Source organism: Podarcis cretensis (assembly GCF_951804945.1).
Source record: "Podarcis cretensis genome assembly, chromosome: 1".
In the NCBI taxonomy this organism is placed as follows: Eukaryota; Metazoa; Chordata; class Lepidosauria; order Squamata; family Lacertidae; genus Podarcis; species Podarcis cretensis.
Window position 1 is genome coordinate 37,565,530 of NC_137170.1, and position 24,116 is coordinate 37,589,645.

The 24,116-nt window shown below is 41.2% G+C and overlaps 1 protein-coding gene across 1 annotated transcript in view; it reads left to right on the forward strand.

Annotated features, from left to right (window-relative positions):
- PRKD1 (protein kinase D1) overlaps nucleotides 1-21,858 on the forward strand; it is a 99,463-nt gene extending 77,605 nt beyond the window's left edge. The window contains exons 9-20 of the mRNA XM_079954495.1: nucleotides 2,576-2,777; nucleotides 3,385-3,508; nucleotides 5,693-5,770; nucleotides 8,319-8,598; nucleotides 9,260-9,312; nucleotides 10,286-10,358; nucleotides 12,191-12,297; nucleotides 13,832-13,993; nucleotides 15,334-15,432; nucleotides 18,224-18,491; nucleotides 19,816-19,901; nucleotides 20,770-21,858. Coding sequence (XP_079810621.1) covers nucleotides 2,576-2,777; nucleotides 3,385-3,508; nucleotides 5,693-5,770; nucleotides 8,319-8,598; nucleotides 9,260-9,312; nucleotides 10,286-10,358; nucleotides 12,191-12,297; nucleotides 13,832-13,993; nucleotides 15,334-15,432; nucleotides 18,224-18,491; nucleotides 19,816-19,901; nucleotides 20,770-20,988 — 1,751 coding nt within the window. The 3' untranslated portion in view covers nucleotides 20,989-21,858. The remainder of the gene's footprint in view (nucleotides 1-2,575; nucleotides 2,778-3,384; nucleotides 3,509-5,692; nucleotides 5,771-8,318; nucleotides 8,599-9,259; nucleotides 9,313-10,285; nucleotides 10,359-12,190; nucleotides 12,298-13,831; nucleotides 13,994-15,333; nucleotides 15,433-18,223; nucleotides 18,492-19,815; nucleotides 19,902-20,769) is intronic.
- The last annotated feature ends 2,258 nt before the right edge of the window (nucleotides 21,859-24,116 follow it).

The window sequence follows — 24,116 nt, forward strand, 5'->3', positions numbered from 1 at the left end:
TGCACTTGTACACTAAAATATTAATTGAGAATGAGCTGTCAATATGATGCTTTAAAATGTGACAAAGTGAGCATATTTATTAGACTTCCTGAGGTATAAAGAATGGAAAACCAAGGCAGGTTAAGTTTGGAACATGTGAGTCTTCTACTTTATCTATGTACATAAGTAGTTGCTTCTTTTATAAAGGCAGAGAAGGAGTGGCATATACCTGAATCTCATGTCAGACAATCTAGGAAGAGGAATACAATATTTCTTATATATAAATGTGTGACTGTGTTCTGGACAACTACAAAGAGGGGAGAAGGGGTGCCTCTTCCTACCCCCCCTCTCTTCTCCAGTGTCTGGTAACATTCCATCATGACAAAAAAGGTCCCACTGGCCCTTTGAAAATGTAGTTTTATACCTAGAGAAAACTTTAGGAATCCTAAAACTTGCCTCTTCTTTGAGATAAGTATTGCACGTCCTATAAAAGCTCATATCTGAGCCTCGGATAAGCAAGTTTCACCAGCATCTCTAGATGGGCATTTTGCTTGCATACATTTAGATTCATTTAGTGTTCTATCCCCAGTTGAAGTTCCCCAGAACCTATTGTGTACTCTTGCTCTGTGTGTAGGCAGTCCTTTCTGTGAAAGCAAGCTCTCATATGCCTCTGTTAGAAAGAGAACCATTTCTCCTTGCCTTGGTGGAGGTTGTTATGCCTGCCAAATCCTTGTCTTAGGGAAGTGCCTCGCAGGAAACGACAGAAGAGTGTTTGTCACCGAGGATTGCCATCCATCCAAGGATTACACAAATGTTTATTAAAAGTTCATTCCATAGGTGGGAAGCAAGATTGGTAGAATTATAAATAAGCAAGGATCATTGGGGAAAGACTCAACAATTTCCTCCTGGCACAAAACGTGTATCAGCAGATAGAAATGAAACTAGAGAACTGGCCCCATTCCACCAGTGTGATGTTATTTCTGGATAAAGCATAAAAGAAAATGCACTGGCACACTCAGCTGCAATGTTCTAGATTCACTCTTGATGCTTAGAAAAATGCTATTTTTAAGAAAGTTGAGAAGTGTTTGAAGCCCATATTCCAGTATTACATGCTGTAATTAATACAGTTTTGCATTTTCAACATTTTCCTCTGTGCTATTTGCTTTGCTTTGTGGGAATTTTTCTAAAGCTTTTGTTTAGTTGTTGTTTAGTTGTTTAGTCGTGTCTGACTCTTCGTGACCCCATGGACCAGAGCACGCCAGGCACTCCTATCTTCCACTACCTCCCGCAGTTTGGTCAGACTCATGTTTGTAGCTTCGAGGACACCGTCCAACCATCTCGTCCTCTGTCGTCCCCTTCTCCTTGTGCCCTCAATCTTTCCCAACATCAGGGTCTTTTCCAGGGAGTCTTCTCTTCTCATGAGGTGGCCAAAGTACTGGAGTCTCAGCTTCAGGATCTGTCCTTCCAGTGAGTACTCAGGGCTGATTTCCTTCAGAATGGATAGGTTTGATCTTCTTGCAGTCTATGGGACTCTCAAGAGTCTCCTCCAGCACCATAATTCAAAAGCATCAATTCTTCAGCGATCAGCCTTCTTTATAGTCCAGCTCTCACTTCCATACATCACTACTGGGAAAACCATTAACTATACCTTTAACTATACGGACCTTTGTCCTTTAACTATACGGACCTTTGTTGGCAAGGTGATGTCTCTGCTTTTTAAGAAACTGTCTAGGTTTGCCATCGCCTTTCTCCCAAGGAGCAGGTGTCTTTTAATTTCGTGACTGTTGTCACCATCTGCAGTGATCATGGAGCCCAAGAAAGTAAAATCTCTCACTGCCTCCATTTCTTCCCCTTCTATTTGCCAGGAGGTGATGGGACCAGTGGCCATGATCTTCGTTTTTTTGATGTTGAGCTTCAGACCATATTTTGCGCTCTCCTCTTTCACCCTCATTAAAAGGTTCTTTAATTCCTCCTCACTTTCTGCCATCAAGGTTGTGTCATCTGCATATCTGAGGTTGTTGATATTTCTTCCGGCAATCTTAATTCCAGCTTGGGATTCATCCAGCCCAGCCTTTCGCATGATGAATTCTGCATATAAGTTAAATAAGCAGGGAGACAATATACAGCCTTGCTGTACTCCTTTCCCAATTTTGAACCAATCAGTTGTTCCATATCCAGTTCTAACTGTAGCTTCTTGTCCTGCATAGAGATTTCTCAGGAGACAGATGAGGTGATCAGGCACTCCCATTTCTTTAAGAACTTGCCATAGTTTGCTGTGGTTGACACAGTCAAAGGCTTTTGCATAGTCAATGAAGCAGAAGTAGATGTCTTTCTGGAACTCTCTAGCTTTCTCCATTTTTCTAAAGCTTTAGCTGTTAGTTAAAAGAAACTTCTCCATCCCATTCTGAATACACTAGACATTTTTTTTAAATTTTCAGTAGATTTCTCAAAGCTATTTTAGAATTAAAGTCTTGCTTGTTTGCTGGAAAAGCTCTTTTAGAAGCAGTATTCATATCTACGAGCTTAGTTTCATGCCAGAGTTAACACTGGATCTGTTTTTAAGGCTTTCACAATAACGTGGTCAAAATAATTCCAGATTTGCTTAGCCCGGGTGCTGAGTCTGATGTTGTCATGGAAGAGGGAAGCGATGACAACGACAGTGAAAGAAACAGTGGACTCTTGGATGAAATGGAGGAATCTGTGGGTCATGATGCTGAGATGGCAATCATGAACCAGAATGACAATGGAGAAATGCAGGATGCTGATCCTGACCAGGATGAGAGTAATAGGATGATCAGGTGAGTTTTTGCACAGCACATGGTTGAACTTGTTTCCACTCTTACCTCTGCTAGCTATAACTGTCAATATATCACCCTAGGAGTAAGGTGATAGGTTTCACCTCTTTTGAAACTTAACATGGCACTAAAAATTTAGTGTCTCCTGCAAATATTAGTGTATAAGAATAGATGTGGAAAAATGCAGATCTAAAAGTCCAACCCACACATTTGCACCCCTGTGTAATGCCCTTGTTGTGCCAGAATAATGCTACAGTTTGTAACCAGAGCCGTGTATAAATTTTTATTGTTTATTTAGTATATTTATGTCAGCTGCTCTTCCTCCAAAATCCCTCAGAATGGCATACATGGAGTGTGGGAGGAGCTACCTATTGCTTCATTTGCGTGTCATTTTGGTTGGCCCAGTAAAAGCATTGCTCTGATAGGACTTTTTTCTTATGGAATTTTTCTTACGGGCCAACAGTACTAGCCTTACTCTTTGTTTCTCTTGTTCTGTTTGTTCTCCTGGAGACATAGCCACAGAGAACAACAAATTAACATATCTCACTTTAGAAAGATTTGTTTTGCATGTTTATTAAAATCTATTGACTGGTGTGTGGTTTCTTTTAAGCCCTTCGACAAGCAACAATATTCCATTAATGAGAGTAGTGCAATCTATTAAACATACAAAAAGGAGAAGCAGCACAGTGATGAAAGAGGGGTGGATGGTTCACTACACAAGCAAAGACACTCTGGTAAGAAAGATGTTAAGCAAAAGAAGTCTCTGAACATCACTGATAAATTGTGACTCCCATATGATTTTGGTGGTGCTTCTCTCATTCTCCTTGACAGTCAAGGATTACTGCACGTGTACAAAATGCCTTGGGGCCCTCCAAAGACAGACCAAGGCCACAGAACAAAATCTTGAGCAGAGGTATGCCTGAGCAACTTTATTTAAGAGCAAAAGAGCCTTTTAAAGAGAGAAAGTCAGTCATGTATGCTTGCTGTTTCAGACTGCAGAGTGGAAACTTTGAATGTGAGCAGCTTGAAGTATGTTTTAAGGAAGATTTGCTACCTTTGTCAGGGCTAGATTAGACTTCAAAACAAACAGAAGGATCAGATTTATCCCTGGCATGCTGTAGAATGTGAAGCACTTTGAAGGAAACCAAATCAAGATGTGGAAAACAGCTTTCATCTGACTATCTTTTTTGTTGTTGTTGTTGTTAGATAAAAAGGAAATCCATAGCTTTCATAGGGCAAATTTAGAATTATAGCCCTGCGCAATGCAATGCAGTGGTGCAATGCTGTAACATGAGGCACTTTGAGATAAGACTTTGGAGGAATGATATTGGCCAGTTTCCTTCATAGCTGTTGGACCTGGAGGGTCAGTCCAGTTTTGTGTTATACCTTGGACAAAGCAACTATTTTTGTACCTTAAAATACCTTGGATTATGTTGCTCATGGAAACAGTCTTAAAAGCATCTTTTTCAGAACTATGGTCTATTCCCTAATTACATGGGAAACTGCCTTATAATACAGATTTACACAATTGGTCCATCTGGCTCAGTAGTGTCCGGACCATCGACTACGCTCCTTGGCTTATTGCCATGACATTATTGCCTCAGTTTATGCTGGCACAGGAAGAAGACACGTCATGGCAGCAAAGATTGGCCATATCTTCCAAGGCCCTGGGGCTGCATGAGAAGGACACAGATGAGTGGTGCCTTTACAACTCAAGTAAAGTCAGATGGAGCCCTAAGGTGCTGTCACAGTGCAGGCCAGCTATTATGCATGAAGGAGGAAGGAGCATTTAGACTCCAACAAAGTCCTTTTTTCCCTCTTGATCATTCTATCTAACCTGTGATGCACAGGTTGATCACCTTTTTAGTAGAATGGGTATAAATGAAAGGAAGGCCAATACTGAGCTTGCAGGCTCTCACTATTCTATTCTCAGTCAGCTTTGTAAGTATGCTACTGTACAACAGAAGGAGAGATATTCACACAAATTATCCAGCTTCCAATTATACACAAACTTCCAATTACGTTTTCTTACCCACAACTTAACCTTAACTCTAGTTGAAACGTAATTGCCCATTTTTTACAACTACAACATAGCATGGGACACGGATGGCACTGTGGTCTAAACCACTGAGCCTAGGGCTTGCCAATTGGAAGTCAGCGGTTCGAATCCCCGCGATGGGGTGAGCTCCCGTTGCTCGATCCCTGCTCCTGCCAACCTAGCAGTTCGAAAGCATGTCAAAGTGCAAGTAGATAAATAGGTACCGCTCTGGCAGGAAGGTAAATGGCATTTCTGTGCGCTGCTTTGGTTTTGCTGGAAGCAACTTAGTCATGCTGGCCACATGACCTGGAAAAACTGCGGACAAACATCGACTCCCTCGGCCAGTAAAGCGAGATGAGCACAGCAACCCCAGAGTCGTCAGCGACTGGACTTAACTGTCAGGGGTCCTTTACCTTTTACAACATAGCATCACTTCCATTACTGCCTGGTAAAGACATATCTAGGTAATCTTAATGATCACTCAGGGTAATACCTGTTAGATTCAGTCTGTATACGTTCAATTAATGTAGAATGCTAACTGTTGCTACTAGTAACATTCTGAAACCCATGTGAGGGCATGCTGTATGTAGATATGTATGTAGATATTTCTGGGGGAAGCCAAGTATACATCTCTAATGAAACTTATGTAGAAGAAAATGCAGTCTTCAGGAAACATCAAGGGGGGGGAAGGTTTTTCCCCCAATACCTATTACTTTTGGATTTAAAACAATACCATTGAGTATTTCTCTGTATTGAAAATGAAATTGGTGTCTCTTTGTCATCCCTCACAATCTTCAAGTTGCATTATCTCATTTAATTTTATTTCATTGTTTCTTCAAGTTCTCTTAAATTATTTTTGATTGTTTTTATTTCAACACAGAGGAAACGTCACTACTGGAGATTAGACAGCAAATGTATTACACTGTTTCAAAATGACACTGAAAGCAAATACTACAAGGTAAAATTGGGTTCTGGTTTTATATAGTGTATTCCAGAATGCAGCTATGATTAAAGTTTATGTTGTGTTTGTTAATATTTCAAAGAGATGGATGAGCACCATACACCCACCCACACATGCACATCTGATTGAATTGGAAATCAGCTGAATAGTTTCCCAAAGATACAGACATACCGGGACATAGCTTGACTTGTGCCTAAACCAATCCAAATTCACCAGTGCCACCATGAACCAGCAGCTTATGGTGGTGGTGGAGGAGGAGTGTGCACAGAGACACCAGAGAAAGATCTGTGGCTGGTGTCCTTTTTCCATCCTTGGGACCCCCTGGGAAACTTACCAAACCTCCTGTTCCTGGAAAAATGCAGCTGATTTCTGAATAAGACACAGCCCTGGGCAGCCTGAGGAAGCTGCATCCATCTTGAGCCTGCTCCTAAAAAAGAAGCCTAGAATGAGAGACTAGATTGATGTCAGCAGTTTCCAGCAGCCCTCCTCTTTGTCAGATTTTTGGTGGGTGACCTGTGAGTTTATTTGGGCCCAAGGAGGATGGGTGGAGTCCTGGCGGAGAGCCAGGAGGCTAAGAGGGGAGGCATGTTGATATCAGTTTGTATTTATTATAGTTTTCTATTTATGTAACATTTTTATATGTAGCAGTGTATTTTTGTAATATTTTAGTTGCCTGTTGCTTTATTTTCTTGAACACTGCTTAGGGTATATGTGTGTGTGTGCTTGTTTGTGTGTGCTTGTGTATGTGTGTAGATAGAGCCATATAGAAATGATCTAACTAAACCTCTCCCAGCCAGCCAGCCACTTTTCATCCTACCAGCACATCACATGCACACACACAGACACACACACACACACACACTCACTCACTCACTCACTCACTCACTCACTCACTTTATTTAAAGCTCATTTCCCTGGCTGGTGAAAAAAGCTGCTATAATAATAATAATAATAATAATAATAATAATAATAATAATAATAATTTATTATTTATACCCTGCCCATCTGGCTGAGTTTCCCCAGCCACCCTGGGCGGCTCCCAATCAAATGTTAAAAACAGCTATACAGTGGTACCTCTGGTTAAGTACTTAATTCGTTCTGGAGGTCCGTTCTTCACCTGAAACTGTTCTTAACCTGAGGTACCACTTTAGCTAATGGGGCCTCCCACTGCCACCGTGCGATTTCTGTTCTCATCCTGAAGCAAAGTTCTTAACCCGAGGTACTATTTCTGGGTTAGCGGAGTCTGTAACCTGAAGCGTCTGTAACCTGAGGTACCATTGTAGAAAGAGAGAAGAGAGGCTACAGGACTGAAAACCATGGATGGGGGCTCACAGCCCACTCAGCTTCTCCTAAGGGTTCTCAGTTAGAGTGGACTTTTGTCCTCATTCCATTCCCCTTAGCAGATTGGGGAGTTACAGCCTTTTAGAGGGGAATTATTTTCCAGAATGGATTTTAAAGCTTTTTATTTTCTTTCAACAAGCATTATGTGATCCCCAAAGTTGATATCCAGGCCCAACTCAGAGGAATTTCTTAGGCATCTCTAATACTTAGCTACATTGTTAAGCAAATAGTTCTTATTTAACTGTGCATCATAGTACAGTCATACCTCGGGTTGAAGTAGCTTCAGGTTGAGCGTTTTCAAGTTACGCTCTACAGTGACCCGGAAGTAACGGAACGCGTTACTTCCAGGTTTCGACGCTCGTGCATGCGCAGACGCTCAAAATGACGTCATGCGCATGTGCAGAAGCGGTGAATCTCGACCTGCAGACGCGGGTTGCATTTCCTTCAGGATGTGAATGGGGTCCTGGAACAGATCCCGTTTGCATCCAGAGGTACCGCTGTAATGTCAAAATGGACTTCCCTGAGTGCAGCTGTTCCAGGCTCTAAACCTAAACCACCTCTGATTTATTTCATTGGTGTTTATTAAGGGAAATGACAAAAGAGACTCCTTAGCTTCTCTATTCAGCTGTTATCCCAGCAGCCAGGAAATCCATTCTAACATTTGTGCCAGGAATCTGATCAATGCCTAAGTACTAGCAGGATCCACAGGATTTATGGGGTTTGTGAAAGTGGTAGGAAGAAAAGTGGAGATGGGACAGGACTGCTGTTACTTGCAAACTAAAAATACTGACAAAGTTCACCCACACCAGGCTCAAATACAAAAATTATGGGTTTTAAAACTTGCAGATTCTTGTCTGTCTTGGATCAGATTCCAATCCTGCCTTGGACCATGTTCTGAAAATGTTGCAGTTTTGTCCACTCCAGCTCTCTTCGTCCACAAAATCATTCCTTGCCACCTCTACCTCCTGAAACACCTTTCCCTTCCCTTCCCTGTCAAGCAGCCCTGGGGTCAGCAGATTTCCTCCTTTCACTTTCTCCTTCTCTGTCAACATATTGTAATTGTCAGCCCAGGGAACCATCAGAAAAACATGAATCCCAAAAGCTGGTGACGAGTCTCAGAAACTGTAATCAAGTAGGTGTTTGAAGTACTCTTTGTTCATGAGAAAGTGTTTTCAAAATTAATCGCCATTATCATTTGTCACAGGAAATTCCATTGTCTGAGATTTTATCTCTGGAACCTGCAAAAAACTTCAGTTTAATTCCACAGGAAGCTAACCCCCATTGCTTTGAAATAACCACAGCAAATGTTGTATACTACGTCGGGGAAAATGTGGAAAACCTGCCAAGCCCTCCAGCTAATAACAATGTTCTCACAAGTGGTTGTGGCCTCGATGTTGCAAGGATGTGGGAGATGGCAATCCAGCATGCCCTCAGGCCTGTTATTCCCAAAGGGGCATCCACTGGTTCAGGACCAAGTCTACACCGTAAGCTAATTAATTTTCTACTTTAAAATAAGCCACTGGATGAAACCATGTGGACTAGACCCTCTTTGTTGGCAGTATAATTATGTTGTGCAATTTTACTCCGACACTTTGGTGTATACATTATTCTAAGGTAAGCAGCTAGGGACATCAACCTTTCAATTATGCTGTTATTATCCAGCATGTGGTTTCCAAGGTGGTTTAACACGTACTCTGATGTCTGGATATCATGATGGTTATACAGATTAATTTCGCACAAGATCAGTGTAGGGGTGAATCCCATCCCTCAGTCCCCAGACCTTTGCAGGAGCTGTGAAAGGCTGTTGACATATTGCTGTGGAATCACAGATCAGGCAGTATTACTTCAGAACCAAAAATATTTCCTAATGGATGGTGTGGTTAGGTTTGGGAATGTTATACCTCTGCTATATAACAGCATCAATTTAATAATAACAACTGTATATCATATCCAGAAGGGGAGGCTCATTCTAGAAGAAGAGGTACCTTCCTCCAACACACCTCATCCCTGAGCCCACCACTGCCATAATACTGTGAGGGTCACGGTGTTATGGCAGTGGGGCTTTCCTCTACCACACTCAAGTGGTGGATTCATAGCATTCTGTGCATTCACAGCAGAAGTAATTTCCATACATTTTCTTTCTAGGAAATATATCCATCAGTATCTCGGTGTCAAATTGCCAGGTCCAAGAAAATGTGGTAAGTTTTCTCAGTGTTTATGACAGATGTGATAGAACTCAGCTTGCAAAGTCATTGATCTGTTTGGAAAACTTTGAGACGATGTCTAATTGGGCATTTTCTTTAGAGAAGGACAAAAAAAGTAGCCATTGAAGAAATGATTTTTACAGCAGCTTTGATTTTTGGTTTCCAGTTTTTTGAAAAAGGCCAAAATATTGGGGGTCAATTTATATTCCTCTTTTGTAGCACCATAGTAAGATTGCACCAATGTAAGTGGTCTGAGATTAGAACCATGTGAAACGGTTGTATTATATTTTCACTGAATTCCAGTTCCACAATCACAAGTGGAGAGAGTGCTGTTGTGTTTCACTCCTGCTTTCAGGCTTCTGGTTGGCCTCTGTGAGAACAAGATGCTCAACTAGATTGGCCTGATCCAGTGGGCTCTTATGTTAACCACACAAGTCCATTTACTTGGACTTAAGTTGAATTCCCACCTTCCTTTTTGGAATTCATTTGATTCAGGGAACCTTCCAAATAACCTAGGGCCTACACTGCACTCCATCATTGGAATGTGATGGAGTTTAGAGCCCTTTGGAAGAGTTGCCTCTCCTCACCTCACAGACTCATAAACCCAAAGTTTCTTCAGAGTGGGGAAGAAGGTATGCAGAGTTCTTAAATGCTACTGAACATATGATGGGTATTTGGTAGCTGCTTCACTTCTGTCGATGCCTAGTAACTTTGAATGTACTGCGCATCTGCACAAACATTCAGGGTCCATTTATACACTCCAGGAAGGACCAAAAGTCATTGCACGTAATTCCAAAATGAAGCCAGACTCCAGATAGGTTCTGATGCGTTGCCTTACCAGAACACAACTTCTGCCACCGAACTGCATTTTGAATGGAATTCAGCAGCATTTCTGTCCAATCATTTTCTGAATTGACTTTATTTCCATACTCGTCATGTTTAACATGCAACATCTTTGTACTAACAGGATATCAGTACAGTATACCAAATCTTTCCAGATGAGGTGCTGGGATCAGGACAGTTTGGTATTGTTTATGGAGGTAAGACTGGCATCCCACTAAGCCATACTGGGAGAAGATTGTCTGAAATCATTGGACAAAGTAGACTCCAATCCTAATCCCACTTACCTGGGAGTAAGACCCATGGAACATGGTTAGGATGATTACTCAGGTGTGTCTGAAATTCTGTACAAGCTCTACAACTTCATTAAAGTTTTCCAGATCATTGCAGTTAAGATCACCTTTGCAAGAGGTTGACCAAGGTGGTGGCGGGAGGACTGCAGAGCCAGTCTGGCACTCCTGCCAATGCGTTGCCCATGTAAACAGCAGGGCCATGGCTGTTGACAGGGCTACCCCATGAGGGCATGCCATCTAAGGGGGTTAAACTTAATTTTGTTAATTTCTTCAGTGAGGAACTGGCAACAAGTCTCTGCCAGTTTCAATTCGGTTGCTCATATGCGTGAACGTCCCCAGTCCTCTTCTCTTGTTTAGAAGCCATTATAGGTCAACTCCCACTGGTTAGGATAGTAGTAGCAGCACTGATGGAAAAGTAATTTTTAACACACTGATAAAATTCCTCAACCTCTGAAAGAAGCAAATACAGCTACAACACAACATTAGTGAATTATATATATATGTGTGTGTAATTGTAACATACAATTTAATACAAAATATGTAATATATATATATATATATATATATATATATATATATATATATATATATAATATTAATAATATTAATGCACCATATAATTACAAGTACTTGGCAATCATTTTTAATGATTTTATGCAATTTTACACACATTTTTCACATTTTTTCAAAAAGAAGACAAGTTTAAAATTATTGAAAATTCCACAACAATAAAAAAGTCAATATTTTATGTCATTATATGCCATGTAAAACTAAATTATATTAATTTAACCAGAATATATTTTGAGTTCCCAAGTCACCCCTCATTTTGGGAATTTGAAAGTTGAAAAATTAAACACACTATGTACACAGATGGATTTCTGGGAAAGGTGTTCTGTCTTCTTCCAGACCAGGGGTCAGCAAACTTTTTCAGCAGGGGGCCGGACCAATATCCCTCAGATCTTGTGATGGGCCAGACTATATTTTTTTTTTGGGGGGGGGGGATGAACGAATTCCTATGCCCCACAAATAACCAAGCGATGCATTTTAAATAAAAGGACACATTCTATTCATGTAAAAACACCAGGCAGGCCCCACAAATAACCCAGAGATGCATTTTAAATAAAAGGACACATTCTACTCATGTAAAAACACGCTGATTCCCAGACCGTCCGCGGGCCGGATTGAGACGGTGATTGGGTCAGATCTGGCCCCCGGGCCTTAGGTTGCCTACCCATGTTCCAGACCTTTCCCTCCTATGACATGATGAGAGTCCTGTGGACACAGGGTTCTTTGTACTATAAACAATGCCTATTTATTTAGTGGTGCTGGATTACATACCAAATTTATGGGCTAAACTAGATGTGAATGTTACACAAGCTTTTCATATTCCTTTTTATTAAAGGCAGGACTGAGGATGCATACTAATGCAGAAGACTAGGGTGGGGTAGGGGAGGAATAATGGGCTTTTCACCCTTCCCCCTTGCACATTTTTCTTCTAAAATTGACCTCCCTGATTTTTACCTATAAGAGGAAATATACGGGTCCCTCTTTGCCTCGAAATCTGTCTTAACAATTTCATGAAATTAAAGAAAGAAGTCTGAATGGTTTAGAGCATTCTTGTCTCAGAGGATACCTTGACAGTTAGGTTTTGTATAAAACACACAAAAAATACTTGAGTTCTGGAAAGGTGACGCTTCTCAGAGCTGATCATGTTAATTGGCATATTTTTCATCAAACAGGAAAACATCGCAAAACAGGAAGAGATGTAGCAATTAAAATCATTGACAAACTGAGATTTCCAACTAAGCAAGAAAGCCAACTTCGTAATGAGGTTGCAATTTTACAGGTATCTTTTATTTAATTACCAATTATATCCTGTATGTATTTAATTTAGAGCAGGGCAATAAAACTCTTTGAGAACAGGTTTCGGCAGTAAGAATCTATGTACCTCATTAAGCATTGGAACTACAGATAAAGTTTTCAAGTGATGTCTCTTTCTGAAATAATGTCTAATCTGCATTAAATATAGGAACTTTGCACAAAAAATTTCAGCAGTTTGCTAATCTGCATAGTCAGAAATAAATTTGCTTTTGAGATAATCTAGCACAATTACCCAGCGGCTGTTACGAGATCCTGTTGTCTGTCTCTGCACATGTGGTAACAAAAATAAAGCATTGTCAGCCCAATTTCTTGTGCCATGAGTGGAATTAGGGCTGCATTCCTAAGTTTTGCTTCATATACTGTAAGCCTACAACTTATGCACATTTAACTTGTGTGCATTCAGGTTCACACACGTGGCAAAAATATTTTAAGAAATTCAAAAGTGGGTGGAAAGCGGGTGAGATTCTGGGGGAAATGACTTTGGCGTCCCACCCACCACTGAACCCATTGTATTTTGACTATACGCTATTTTGCATTTAGGCTCTATCCCTGGAACATAACCCCCACGTAAGTTGAGGACTTACTGTATAAAGGCAAAGGGACTCCAGACCATTAGGTCCAGTCGTGACCGACTCTGGGGTTGCAGCGCTCATCTCACTTTATTGGCCGAGGGAGCTGGCGTACAGCTTCCAGGTCATGTGGCCAGCATGACTAAGCCGCTTCTGGCGAACCAGAGCAGCACACGGAAACGCCGTTTACCTTCCCGCCGGAGCGGTACCTATTTATCTACTTGCACTTTGACGTGCTTTCGAACTGCTAGGTTGGCAGGAGCAGGGACCGAGCAACAGGAGCTCACCCCGTCGCGGGGATTCGAACCGCCGAACTTCTGATCGACAAGTCCTAGGCTCTGTGGTTTAACCCACAGCGCCACCCACGTCCCTTTTTACTGTATACCAATAGGGAACTCATTCTCTGAGCGCCAATCCATATATAACACAAGGGGGAGATATCAGCAGGTTGGGATGTCTTCCAAACAAAAACCTAATAGAGAAACCTCCCAAAATCACTTAACAAGTACTGATCACACTTGGTGGGCATGGACTGTTGATGATGCAAAGTTGATGCAAGGTTGATATGCAAGGTATGGGATTGCTTTTAAGATCCAAGAGCAGAAAACTGGAAGCAACCTGAGGATAACATGGCTCCATTCTGATACTCTGAAAGAAATTGATTTGGACAAGGTCTCATTTCCATATAGAAGTTTAAAATGTTATCAATGACAAAGCATATTTTTGATAGTTTCTAAGCACATTTGGGCTGTCCTGTTAAACTTTGCATAGCAAATCATTGGTGGTATAATTCTGGCTGCTTATACTTTTATACTGGTGCCAAAAGGCTTGAAAAATGAATGGCTATGTCATTGCCTAATCTTTCCTGAGCCTTGTCATTGGACCTAAACAAATCGGGCTCATTCAAATAGTGTTTTTCTTTGATCCTAGAATCTGCATCACCTGGGAGTTGTCAATTTGGAATGCATGTTCGAGACACCAGAAAGAGTGTTTGTTGTTATGGAGAAGCTCCATGGAGACATGCTGGAGATGATCTTGTCAAGTGAAAAAGGGAGGTTGCCAGAGCGAATCACCAAGTTTTTAATTACGCAGGTAAGGGCCCATTAAGTGGTGTCAAGTGTTTTCTTTTTCTATGATATTCACGTCATAGCTCAGACAGCACAGCATGAGACTCTTAATCTCAGGGCTGTGAGTTTGAGCTCCATGTTGGGCAAAAGATTCCTGCACTCCAGCAGGTTGGACTAGATGACCCTTCTGGGGGGCGTTCCAACACTACAGATCTATGATTTTATACCCTTAAAATGGATAGCAGGTCACAATGTGGGTGAAGGTTTAAAGAATGAGAGCTGTCCAGAGTGGGTAAAGTCTAATTAGGGTAACTTCCTTTTGCATTGCTAGTATGGCTTTATCAAGTTGACTGGGTGCTGTGCCTTTCTCTGTATCTTCTCTCTGATAAAGACTAGTTGTCACGTGCTTGACTGTATTGTTCTGAGCTTAATGTACGAAGGTAACCACAAATCATGACCTACAGTGCATCTCTCAGGTGTGGTATTTGGAAGTCTACACCAAATCCTTCTTGCATGTTGGGGCTAGCATGTAGCCTGCATGTCTCTGATGGACCCATCTCCTCTCCATCTCTGACACAGGCAGGGGTCCTTAACCAAGTTAGCAAGCAAAACATTTGGGAGACCATTCCTATGGGTTCAAAGAAGCTGTGCTAGTGCTCAGAACTTGGGTGCCCAATAAGTGCCAGATATGACTGATGGCTACATTGCCTCAGTTTGTTCATTATAATCCATAAATATTCTCACTTGGTTTGCAGCTATATGCAAGCTAGTATGGTTTGGTGTGATATATATATATATATATATATATATATATATATGGCATTCAGCCCCTAGTTCTGATTTAGATAGTGGCAAAGACCTCTTAGAATTAAGCTTATAGCTCACATTATAGGCAGCATTCTCTCCTCCCCCAACCACGGGATGACTCTGAGGGGTTGTGAATGCCTCCCAATTTTCCCCCACTCCCAGATTAATTTTCCAGATTAAAACTTTGCTCCCATTATAATAGATAGTACCAGCCTTTAAATTTCTGGAGTTGTCTGTACCCCAACTGCTGATCACTAAAGTTGGAGTACTTCCCCTAACAAATAAGTGCACAGCTGTACGTGCTGCTAAAAGAATGCTTTGTAATAATAGTAGGAAGTATTGCTACTTGAGGATGCCTTTAAAATTAAGTCCCTTGTGCTTTATATTCCTGTTTGTTTACACAGTTTGGAATAAGAGCATAAAATCGCATAAATTAAGCTGTTGTGCTTGAGCTTGCTTGCGCTTGCTACTTTTCATCTCGTCTCTGGGAAAAACATTGAAACAGAAGTAAATATTGAGCAAACTATGTTACAACAGGGCTGGTTTGTTTCTTTATAGATCCTGGTTGCTTTGAGACATCTTCATTTTAAAAACATTGTTCATTGTGATCTCAAACCTGAAAATGTATTGCTGGCATCTGCTGATCCTTTCCCACAGGCAAGTAGAAATAAATTCACATTGTACAGGTAACATACAGTTCCTTTCGATAAAGCTAAATGATTGTTGAATGCCACACCAATCTCTAAGTGGTAAGAGACTCCAGGGGTCCAGCTGTTTACCTGGGCTTTGGTTCCCTTGGAATGAGGGACAGCAGAGACAGTCATGTCTTTAGGAAATATGGTTTATTTACACATGTGTACAAGCTGAGCCTACAATGGAGGGACTCACAGCATTAACACCCCAAAAGAATCTTGCTTCTCCAATAGCCATAGCCTTGGATTCCACCCAAAAGCAGGCATGGCTGTGCCTCTCAGCTGTCCATCCGGCTGCTATCTTCTAGCTCACACCCCTCAACTCTGGATTTTTCTTTCTAATTATCAGACAGTTGAGGGGGGGCACCCATTGTTGTCTGGCACAGAGCCACTTCCTTTGTTACCTTAGCAACCCATGCTTAGGGACCATTTCCAAGAAACTTGTCTGGCTATTGCAGCAGTTGGATCCTTGTTGGAACCAGGAATTAGAAAGGACTCGGGCAATACAGCCTATCCACCCCCTCAAACTCACAACACTATTATTACTAAGAGATTTGTGCTTTGTTCTTTTTCGGTTTGATAAATAGTTGAAATGGCTTGATTCAGTCAAGCACTCACCTAATACCTAACAAGTCCCTTTTACCTCTGCATATGCAAATTAATGAATCTACCCTGCAGTCTGAGCTGTATATACACAGACCAGACCACATGAAGATACCACTTGTTTCCACTTGGTACACTGGTACACAAATCTGCTGCAGTCAAGAGGAAAGTAGAAAACAGGTGTGTACTTATTTTCAGCAGCCTCCCCAAGTCTCTAAAGGTAAAGGTAAAGGGACCCCTGACTATCAGGTCCAGTCATGACTGACTCTGGGGTTGTGGCGCTCATCTCGCTTTATTGGCTGAGGGAGCCAGCATACAGCTTCCGGGTCATGTGGCCAGCATGACTAAGCCACTTCTGGTGAACCAGAGCAGTGCACGGAAACACCATTACCTTCCCGCCCAAGTGGTACCTATTTATCTACTTGCACTTTAACGTGCTTTTGAACTGCTAGGTTGGCAGGAGCAGGGACCGAGCAATGGGAGCTCACCCCGTCACGGGGATTTGAACCACCGACCTTCTGATTGGCAAGTCCTAGGCTCTGTGGTTTAACCCACAGCGCCACCCGTGTCCCCCCCCCAAAGTCTCTAATCTCTCCCAATTGGTTGTTTTTTAAAATGTGAAGAAGAGTAGCAGAGGTATCTCCCCACACCATATCTGCAAGTGCCAAGAAGTTTTTGGGTGCACCCAGATGTGCGTAATTTCAACAATGAACCTGCTGTGGAAGTGCATTTGCCCAAAAAAGATAAAATATATTCTTACTGTGTATAGCCAAAGCCTGCTATCACAGTTGCGAATGGCTGGCTTCCTTTGACATAATGATGTGGTCGCTTCCTCTGGAGCAGTTTTTCAAGTTGGGGAAAAAAAATATTGAAGGCTGTTTTTGTTTTTAAAGTCAAGCAACAAACATACAAGTAATCGGAGGTATTATCCTGTGCTTTAAAACATTGTATAAACAGGCAGTTTGCATGAAGCACAGAGGAAGGGGGAAGACAATCAACTGCACATTGTTGCATCTGTCATTGATATTTCAAATGCAGCAGGAAGCTGGGCTCATCTTGCTGGGGAAACATGATATAATTCTTGGGTTTGTGGACATTTAGTACACCTACGTGAATCTCCATTTACTAGGGGTGTGCAGTGGGTTTGTGTCAGAGCCAGATAACAAAGCTAATGAGGGTGATTTTGAGGTCTCTCCCCCTCTACCAGTTTGAAAGATGGTGTCAGTAACACTGCCACTGTGTGAAATAAGGGCTCTCACAAAGCCCTGTGTTGCTCTGTCACTCTGTTTCTGTACTTCACTATATCTTGTTCCTTTATGTTTTCCTGTAAGTTTCTCTTGGTCTATGTGCTTCGCAAGTATTGAGGCTGTCCAAAGTATTGCCTGTGGATCACTGAAGAGCTCAAAGTTGTTTTTTCTTAAAGTACAGCAGTGGGGGGATTTATTTATTTTTTTAAATTAAAAGCTTCATCCTCTAATTGTTTAAAGTAAGTAAGAAAGAGAAAGCCTCTCAAAAATGTGAAACTACTATGGATTATGGAGGAAAGTCAATCCCTTTCATTTCCCCCCATAAAAAGCCCCTGAACCTATTTGTCTACATTTTGGGGGGTGTTCCTGTGCTTGTAAATGTAATCCAGTTGGCTCAAAGTGGTGAAAAGTTATAGCTGCTTTTAGTTTTGGAATGAAGAATGCAGCTTCAGTTTACACAAAGCGACACAGAACCCAAAACATAAATGGAAACCGAAGGAGCACAGGGCGGCTTAGAAAGAGATTGGATTTTTATTTTTATTTTTTTTTTAAATGCAGTTACAAGGTGAATGTTGAGGCCCATACATTGGCTAACACGCTTCCCTTACCCCCTTCTCTATTGTATCCCCAAACTGTAGGGACTGGTTCTGTCCTTTTTGAATACACTGCAAGGCACTATGGACTATGTATGGTTTTACTTTATAATAACGATAGGCCTTTTGGAAAGACTGTTGTCTGCTTGAAACATTCTTTGCTCAGTTATGTGGGGGAGAAACAGCTTTAGCACATGCTAAATTGACTTATAGATAGCAAAAGCACCGTGCTGACTTGCACATTGTTTCTGTGAAAACATCGGAATAAAACAAAAAAAATACAAATTTATTATAATGGCTTTATACCAAACAGGTGAAACTTTGCGACTTTGGTTTTGCACGGATCATTGGAGAGAAATCATTCAGACGTTCAGTTGTGGGTACGCCAGCCTATCTCGCTCCTGAAGTCCTGAGAAACAAAGGGTACAATAGATCATTAGATATGTGGTCTGTGGGGGTTATTATCTATGTCAGCCTTAGTGGCACGTTTCCATTCAATGAAGATGAGGACATTCATGATCAAATCCAGAATGCTGCTTTTATGTACCCACCGAACCCCTGGAAGGAAATCTCACATGAAGGTATTTTTTTTTATTATTCTAGTACATACATATTTGAGAAGAATCAAAATATTTACTTATTCAATTAATTCCTCCTCAAGGTAGACCAGTTGAAAGAAAAGAACCTTAGTGAATCATGTCCATTAACTTCAAGGGGTCGGGTCTGAGTAAGACATTCTGAGTATGACTAAAACTGAATACCACCCAATAAAATCACTTTCTAAAACTCATTTGCTCATTTCTTTACTGTGTTTATATAGATGCTCAATAACAGGAGTTCTCTGGGTAGCTCTTAAAGCAATCAATCATCAATCAATCAATCAATCAATACCAATAAAATACATTGTGAAACAAGAAAAACCATGAAAATTAGAAAAGTGAAACCAAAAATTAATCTGAGAGGCCCAAACCGTTAAACATAGATTGTTTAAAAGGTCTGAGTGAAAAGGTGAAGGAACTTGCTCGACTGTTTCATAATCAGGGTCCAGTTACTTAAATGGCCCTGTCCCTTACCCACCTTACTTTATATATGATCGAGCACTTAGAGAAGGGCCTCTGAGAAATATTGTAAGGGTCAAGTATGTACAATTGCAAAAGTGTGTGTGTGTGCGCGCGTGTGCGCATGTATTTAAACCCAGCCGGGTGTAAGCTAAAAGCTAGAGAATATTGCAGCAGAGGAACAAAACGGAAGGGAAGGTCTCGGCAGTTTGACTCAGCCTCTCTGAGAAGAGAGTTCCTGAGCATGAATGCAGCCGCTAAAAAGAACTCTCCCATGTCCCTGCCAGTCATATTATATTGGCAAGGAGAACCTCTCCTAGAGATCTTAATACACAGACAGGTTCATAATGGATAAGACAGTCTAGGATAAGTTATCTAGGGCTTTTGAAGTAATAATGCATTATTCTTGGAGAGAAAGCTTTCGAAAATTGGAATGGAGATCTATTCACTTTATTGCTACCTTGCATTTCCTCGCAATATCTTCAGTTTCATCTCTCCAAATGCATGGTAATATTATTTGTTATAAGGCAGAGAACAAAATGTACGATTGCTAGGCTACACTAATGTTTTAACTCAGTACAAATCTGTTTACTATTTTCAGTGATGGACGCTTGATTAGCAAGTTTGGGTGTTGTGAACATTATAGTTGTGTGAGGTAGTAACTTGGAAAAAAGTTGTTTTCATTTATTTATTTAAAAAATCAAGCTAAATCAACCTGCATGGCTGTCATAAACAGATTTATTAGTTCTGTCTCGCAATTTATTAGTTCTGTCACTGCCTCTGAACCGTATGCGATTTCAAGAGGTATTTGAGAGTGATGTCTTCTGAAATTATGTTTTTTCTCCAGCTATTGATCTCATAAATAATTTGCTGCAAGTGAAAATGAGAAAGCGCTATAGTGTGGACAAGACGTTAAGCCACCCATGGCTACAGGTAATGCTGTAAATTTCATGCCTTTCACCTTGTTTGTAGTGAAGATAGACCAAACACAGACAAAAAGTTTACCACAGCCACTCCAAAACTTCAGCATCGATGAACCTCGATGAAGGCTAAATATTACAGTCCCATCTGGAGACCGTGGGAAAGTGTGCCCACTTTGCTAGGCGAGGCCCTGGGAGCCAGGCTGTAACATTAGAATGTTTTCCCTCCACAGGCATTTTGCATACAGTAGGGATCTGGAGCCTATAGTCCTCTAGATGCTGACTGACTACAACTCCCATCATCCCTGGCCACGTTTCCTATCATTAGTATACAGCATCTTTATGCTGGCCAGTGTCATAGCTCAATGGTTGACCACATGCTCAATCATCAGAGTTTTCCTCTGCTAATCTTGAAGCATAAGGAGTGTGTGTGGAGGAAACAGTTGGCTAAGTTTGCCCTGGTCACCCAAATAAATACTATTTTAAACATTCCTGTTGTTGCTTGGTGCTGCTCTTGCTTTTTGTTTCCACGCTGTTGAGTTATTTTTGTCTATATTGATTTATTGTCGTTTCATTGTCTTGAAGGCAGAAAGGTGTGGTGAACATACTTTTGATAAATTATACATGCAAAATTTCGAGGAAAAGACCCCATGAACCTTTGGGCCTGGTTCTGGAACCTAGCTTTTCAGAAATACTTTCCAGTCAACCTAGACACATTGATGTGTTCTCATATCCAACGGTTTCACAAAAGATGCTATGAAAGTAACATGTGCTGCGTCGCTTAAATGTTACCAGAATTATGGGGAAACAGGCACCCATAGTATTATCTGTAAGACTGCTTTTCAGATATTAATTTAAGCATGTTGTTTTTCTCCCTACAGGATTACCAAACCTGGCTAGACTTGCGTGAACTCGAATCTAAAATAGGCGAGCGTTATATCACCCATGAGAGTGATGATTCGCGGTGGGAACAGTATGCCGGAGAAAATGGCTTGCAGTATCCAACACACCTTATCAGCCCAAGTGCTAACCACAATGAAAACCCTGAGCCAGAAGAAGCAGAGATGAAAGCCCTCAGTGAGCGTGTCAGCATCCTTTAAATTGCAGCCCTTGTAATCTGTCAAAACACTGTGGAACTAATAAATACATACGGTCATGTTTAACATTTGCTTTGCAGAACTGCCATTATTTTCTGTCAGATGGGAACAAAGCTGTTACTCTGTTACCACCATTGATGTATGGGAGTTGCCAAGACAAATCAACAGAAGCATTCGCCGCCCCCCCCCCCCCCAATTTTGTGTGAGCAACTGTGTTATATTAACAAAAAGTTCCCAGAAACACTCAACCTGTTGTTGTGGATGATTCCTGTTGTACTCGGAGCATTCAAACCTGTTTCCACTGTGCCTTCTCAGACAAGTTTGTTATCGAGATAACTTTGTTGGGTACCAAGAAGCATTTCCAGGTGAATCTCTGGTTTTGTGTGCATCATGAAATTAGTATTGTACTTGTTTGCAAACTCTTGAAGAGTAGATTACTACTGCTGTTCTGTGAACAACTTTTAACGTTTTCGATGGGGTTGGGGATTTCTGTTTCTGTTTCTGTTTTGTTTTGTTTTTTCTTTTTGCTTTTTGCTGTGGAACAATATGTTGAGATACTGATGCAAGGAAGCATTTTTTAAAAAAAATAAATGTAAAAGCAGCACACAGCATTGTAAATTTGCAGATGAGATGCCCTAGCATTTTGGACATTTATATGGATACCCCCAACCAGTCATGGTGCAACCTCTCTTTAAGCCTAAATGCCTTAGTAATGTAAATTGCAGCCCCTGCTTGTTCTTATAACATGCTGCTGTAACATATACATTTAGAAGCTGGACAATATGTTGCCTTTGTGTATGTTTTGAATAAAATTCTGCTGAAAAATACTTTTTTAAAAAATAAATAAATATTAAATTACTTTACCAGTCCAAAGACTTGTCAAGCTTGAGGTTCTGTCAAATAAGAATAAGTAATCCTTTTCCAAGCATTATGTTACTGTAATTGTAAAGGTGTTTCGCTCCCCAAAAATAGTTATTTGTTTATTTCCTTAATTTTATATTCTACCTTTCTTCCAAGGAGCTCAAGGCAGCATATTTATTTATTTTATTTCACAAAATTTATATAACACATGATTGTAATGAAACCTCTAAGTGGTTTCCAAAACCAACACATTATGCATAAAAAACAATAGGTTGGAATTAAAATTGTTTGAAAGATAATTAAAATCGACAGTAAGCAAAAGAGATTATAATACATTTCCGAGTAGGCTTGCTGAAACAAAAATGTTTTAAGCAGGTACCAAAAGGGCAATGCAGGAATCTCAACCCGTGGTCCCTATTTCAAGTGTGCTAGCAGTTTTATTGCTGCACTACATGCCATTGTTGAATCCATTGAAATGTTCACTATATAGCTCTGAAACTTCAGTGGAATGAAGAAGAAAAGTACAATAAGAAGAGGCCTGCTGGATCAGACCAAAGGTCCAGCATTCTGTTCCAACAAGATGCTTGAGGAGGCCCACAATCAGAACGTGAAGACAGCCACCCTCTATTTATAGCCATTTAAAGACATAGCTACCCTCATCCTAGGGTATTGTACATACAGAAATTGAGGTCTGGGTTTACCTGGCACTTCATGCTTATCCTATAATGTTGTGCACAGGTGTGGTGAGGGCTGTCTCTTTCCTTACCCCTATCAACAGGTGATAGTGATGGTGACTGAAATATGAAAAGCAGCCAGAAAATCCTTGCAGAGACTTAATATGGAAGCAGAGAAAGGTAATATGAACAGAGTTGCTGTGAACATACAGGTGATTAGGAGAAGGATCAGATGGAAAACTAGCAAGGAGGAAGTTGCTGGAGTCTAAATGACAGGTGTGCCTTATACAGCAAAGGTTTTAAAAGGGTAGACACAGTTATGGGTGGCTTGTCATGACAACCGGCTGTATGTCAGGGACACAAGAGGAGAGTATTGAATGTGATGTGCAAAATTACATGTGATGCTCTGGAAGAGAGGGAGTTAATGTTTCACTTAGACGTGCTGGAAGGAGCAGGGTTGGGATGAAAAACCTATGTCTCCAATTTGCTGATGGATGAGATATGCAGGAAATGCTGGCAAAACAGAGAGATGGGCCTGGATAAGGGTAAGTGGTCAGGAATGGAAAAGAAATATGAGTCCTCAGCATAGCGGTACCTAAAACTATGAACATAAGTGAGTACATTAAGTTATAGAATGTCAAACCAATATGCTGAAGGCAATTTCACCCACAATAGTTTTAGGTGTCTTATCTAAAAGGTGGTATTCAAATAAGGTTTACTCAAGAGTAGATCCACTGAAATTAATTGCTGTGACTTAAGTCAGAGCCATTGATTTCAGTGCGGCTACCCTCAGTAAAACTTAGTTGATTCCCACTTGGTACGTTTTAAGCTTACACCTAAAATGTGTTGACTGCAACAAATAGGTTTTTTTGCTTGCAAATACCTGCATCAAACTTACATGGCAAGGAGCCAGGATTGGCTTCAGCTGACTGTATACTCAGTTGTATACCTGGGTTTGTCTCAGCTTAATGTGTGAACTTACAGAGACCAATAACAGTCATTTTTAGCAACTACTTTTTTGAGAAGAAATTCATCTCTTTTTAAATTAATTTGCTTTCAGGTTTGAAAATCTGCATGTAAAGGGAAGAAGAGTCAGTGGCAGATGGCCATTGACAAATGGAATATTTACAAAGAAGTGTTAGGTGTAACCAAAAGGAGATGCAACCTTACAGTAAAAAGGTAAAGGTAAAGGTACCCCTGCCCGTACGGGCCAGTCTTGACAGACTCTGGGGTTGTGCGCCCATCTCACTTAAGAGGCCAGGGGCCAGCGCTGTCCGGAGACACTTCCGGGTCACGTGGCCAGCGTGACATCGCTGCTCTGGCCAGAGCCAGAGCCGCACACGGAAACGCCGTTTACCTTCCCGCTGGTAAGCGGTCCCTATTTATCTACTTGCACCCGGAGGTGCTTTCGAACTGCTAGGTTGGCAGGCGCTGGGACCGAGCAGCGGGAGCGCACCCTGCCGCAGGGATTCGAACCGCCGACCTTTCGATCGGCAAGCCCTAGGCGCTGAGGCTTTAACCCACAGCGCCACCTGCGTCCCATAACCTTACAGTACATAGGAATAAAATTGAATTTTCATGAAGTCACCCAGTAAT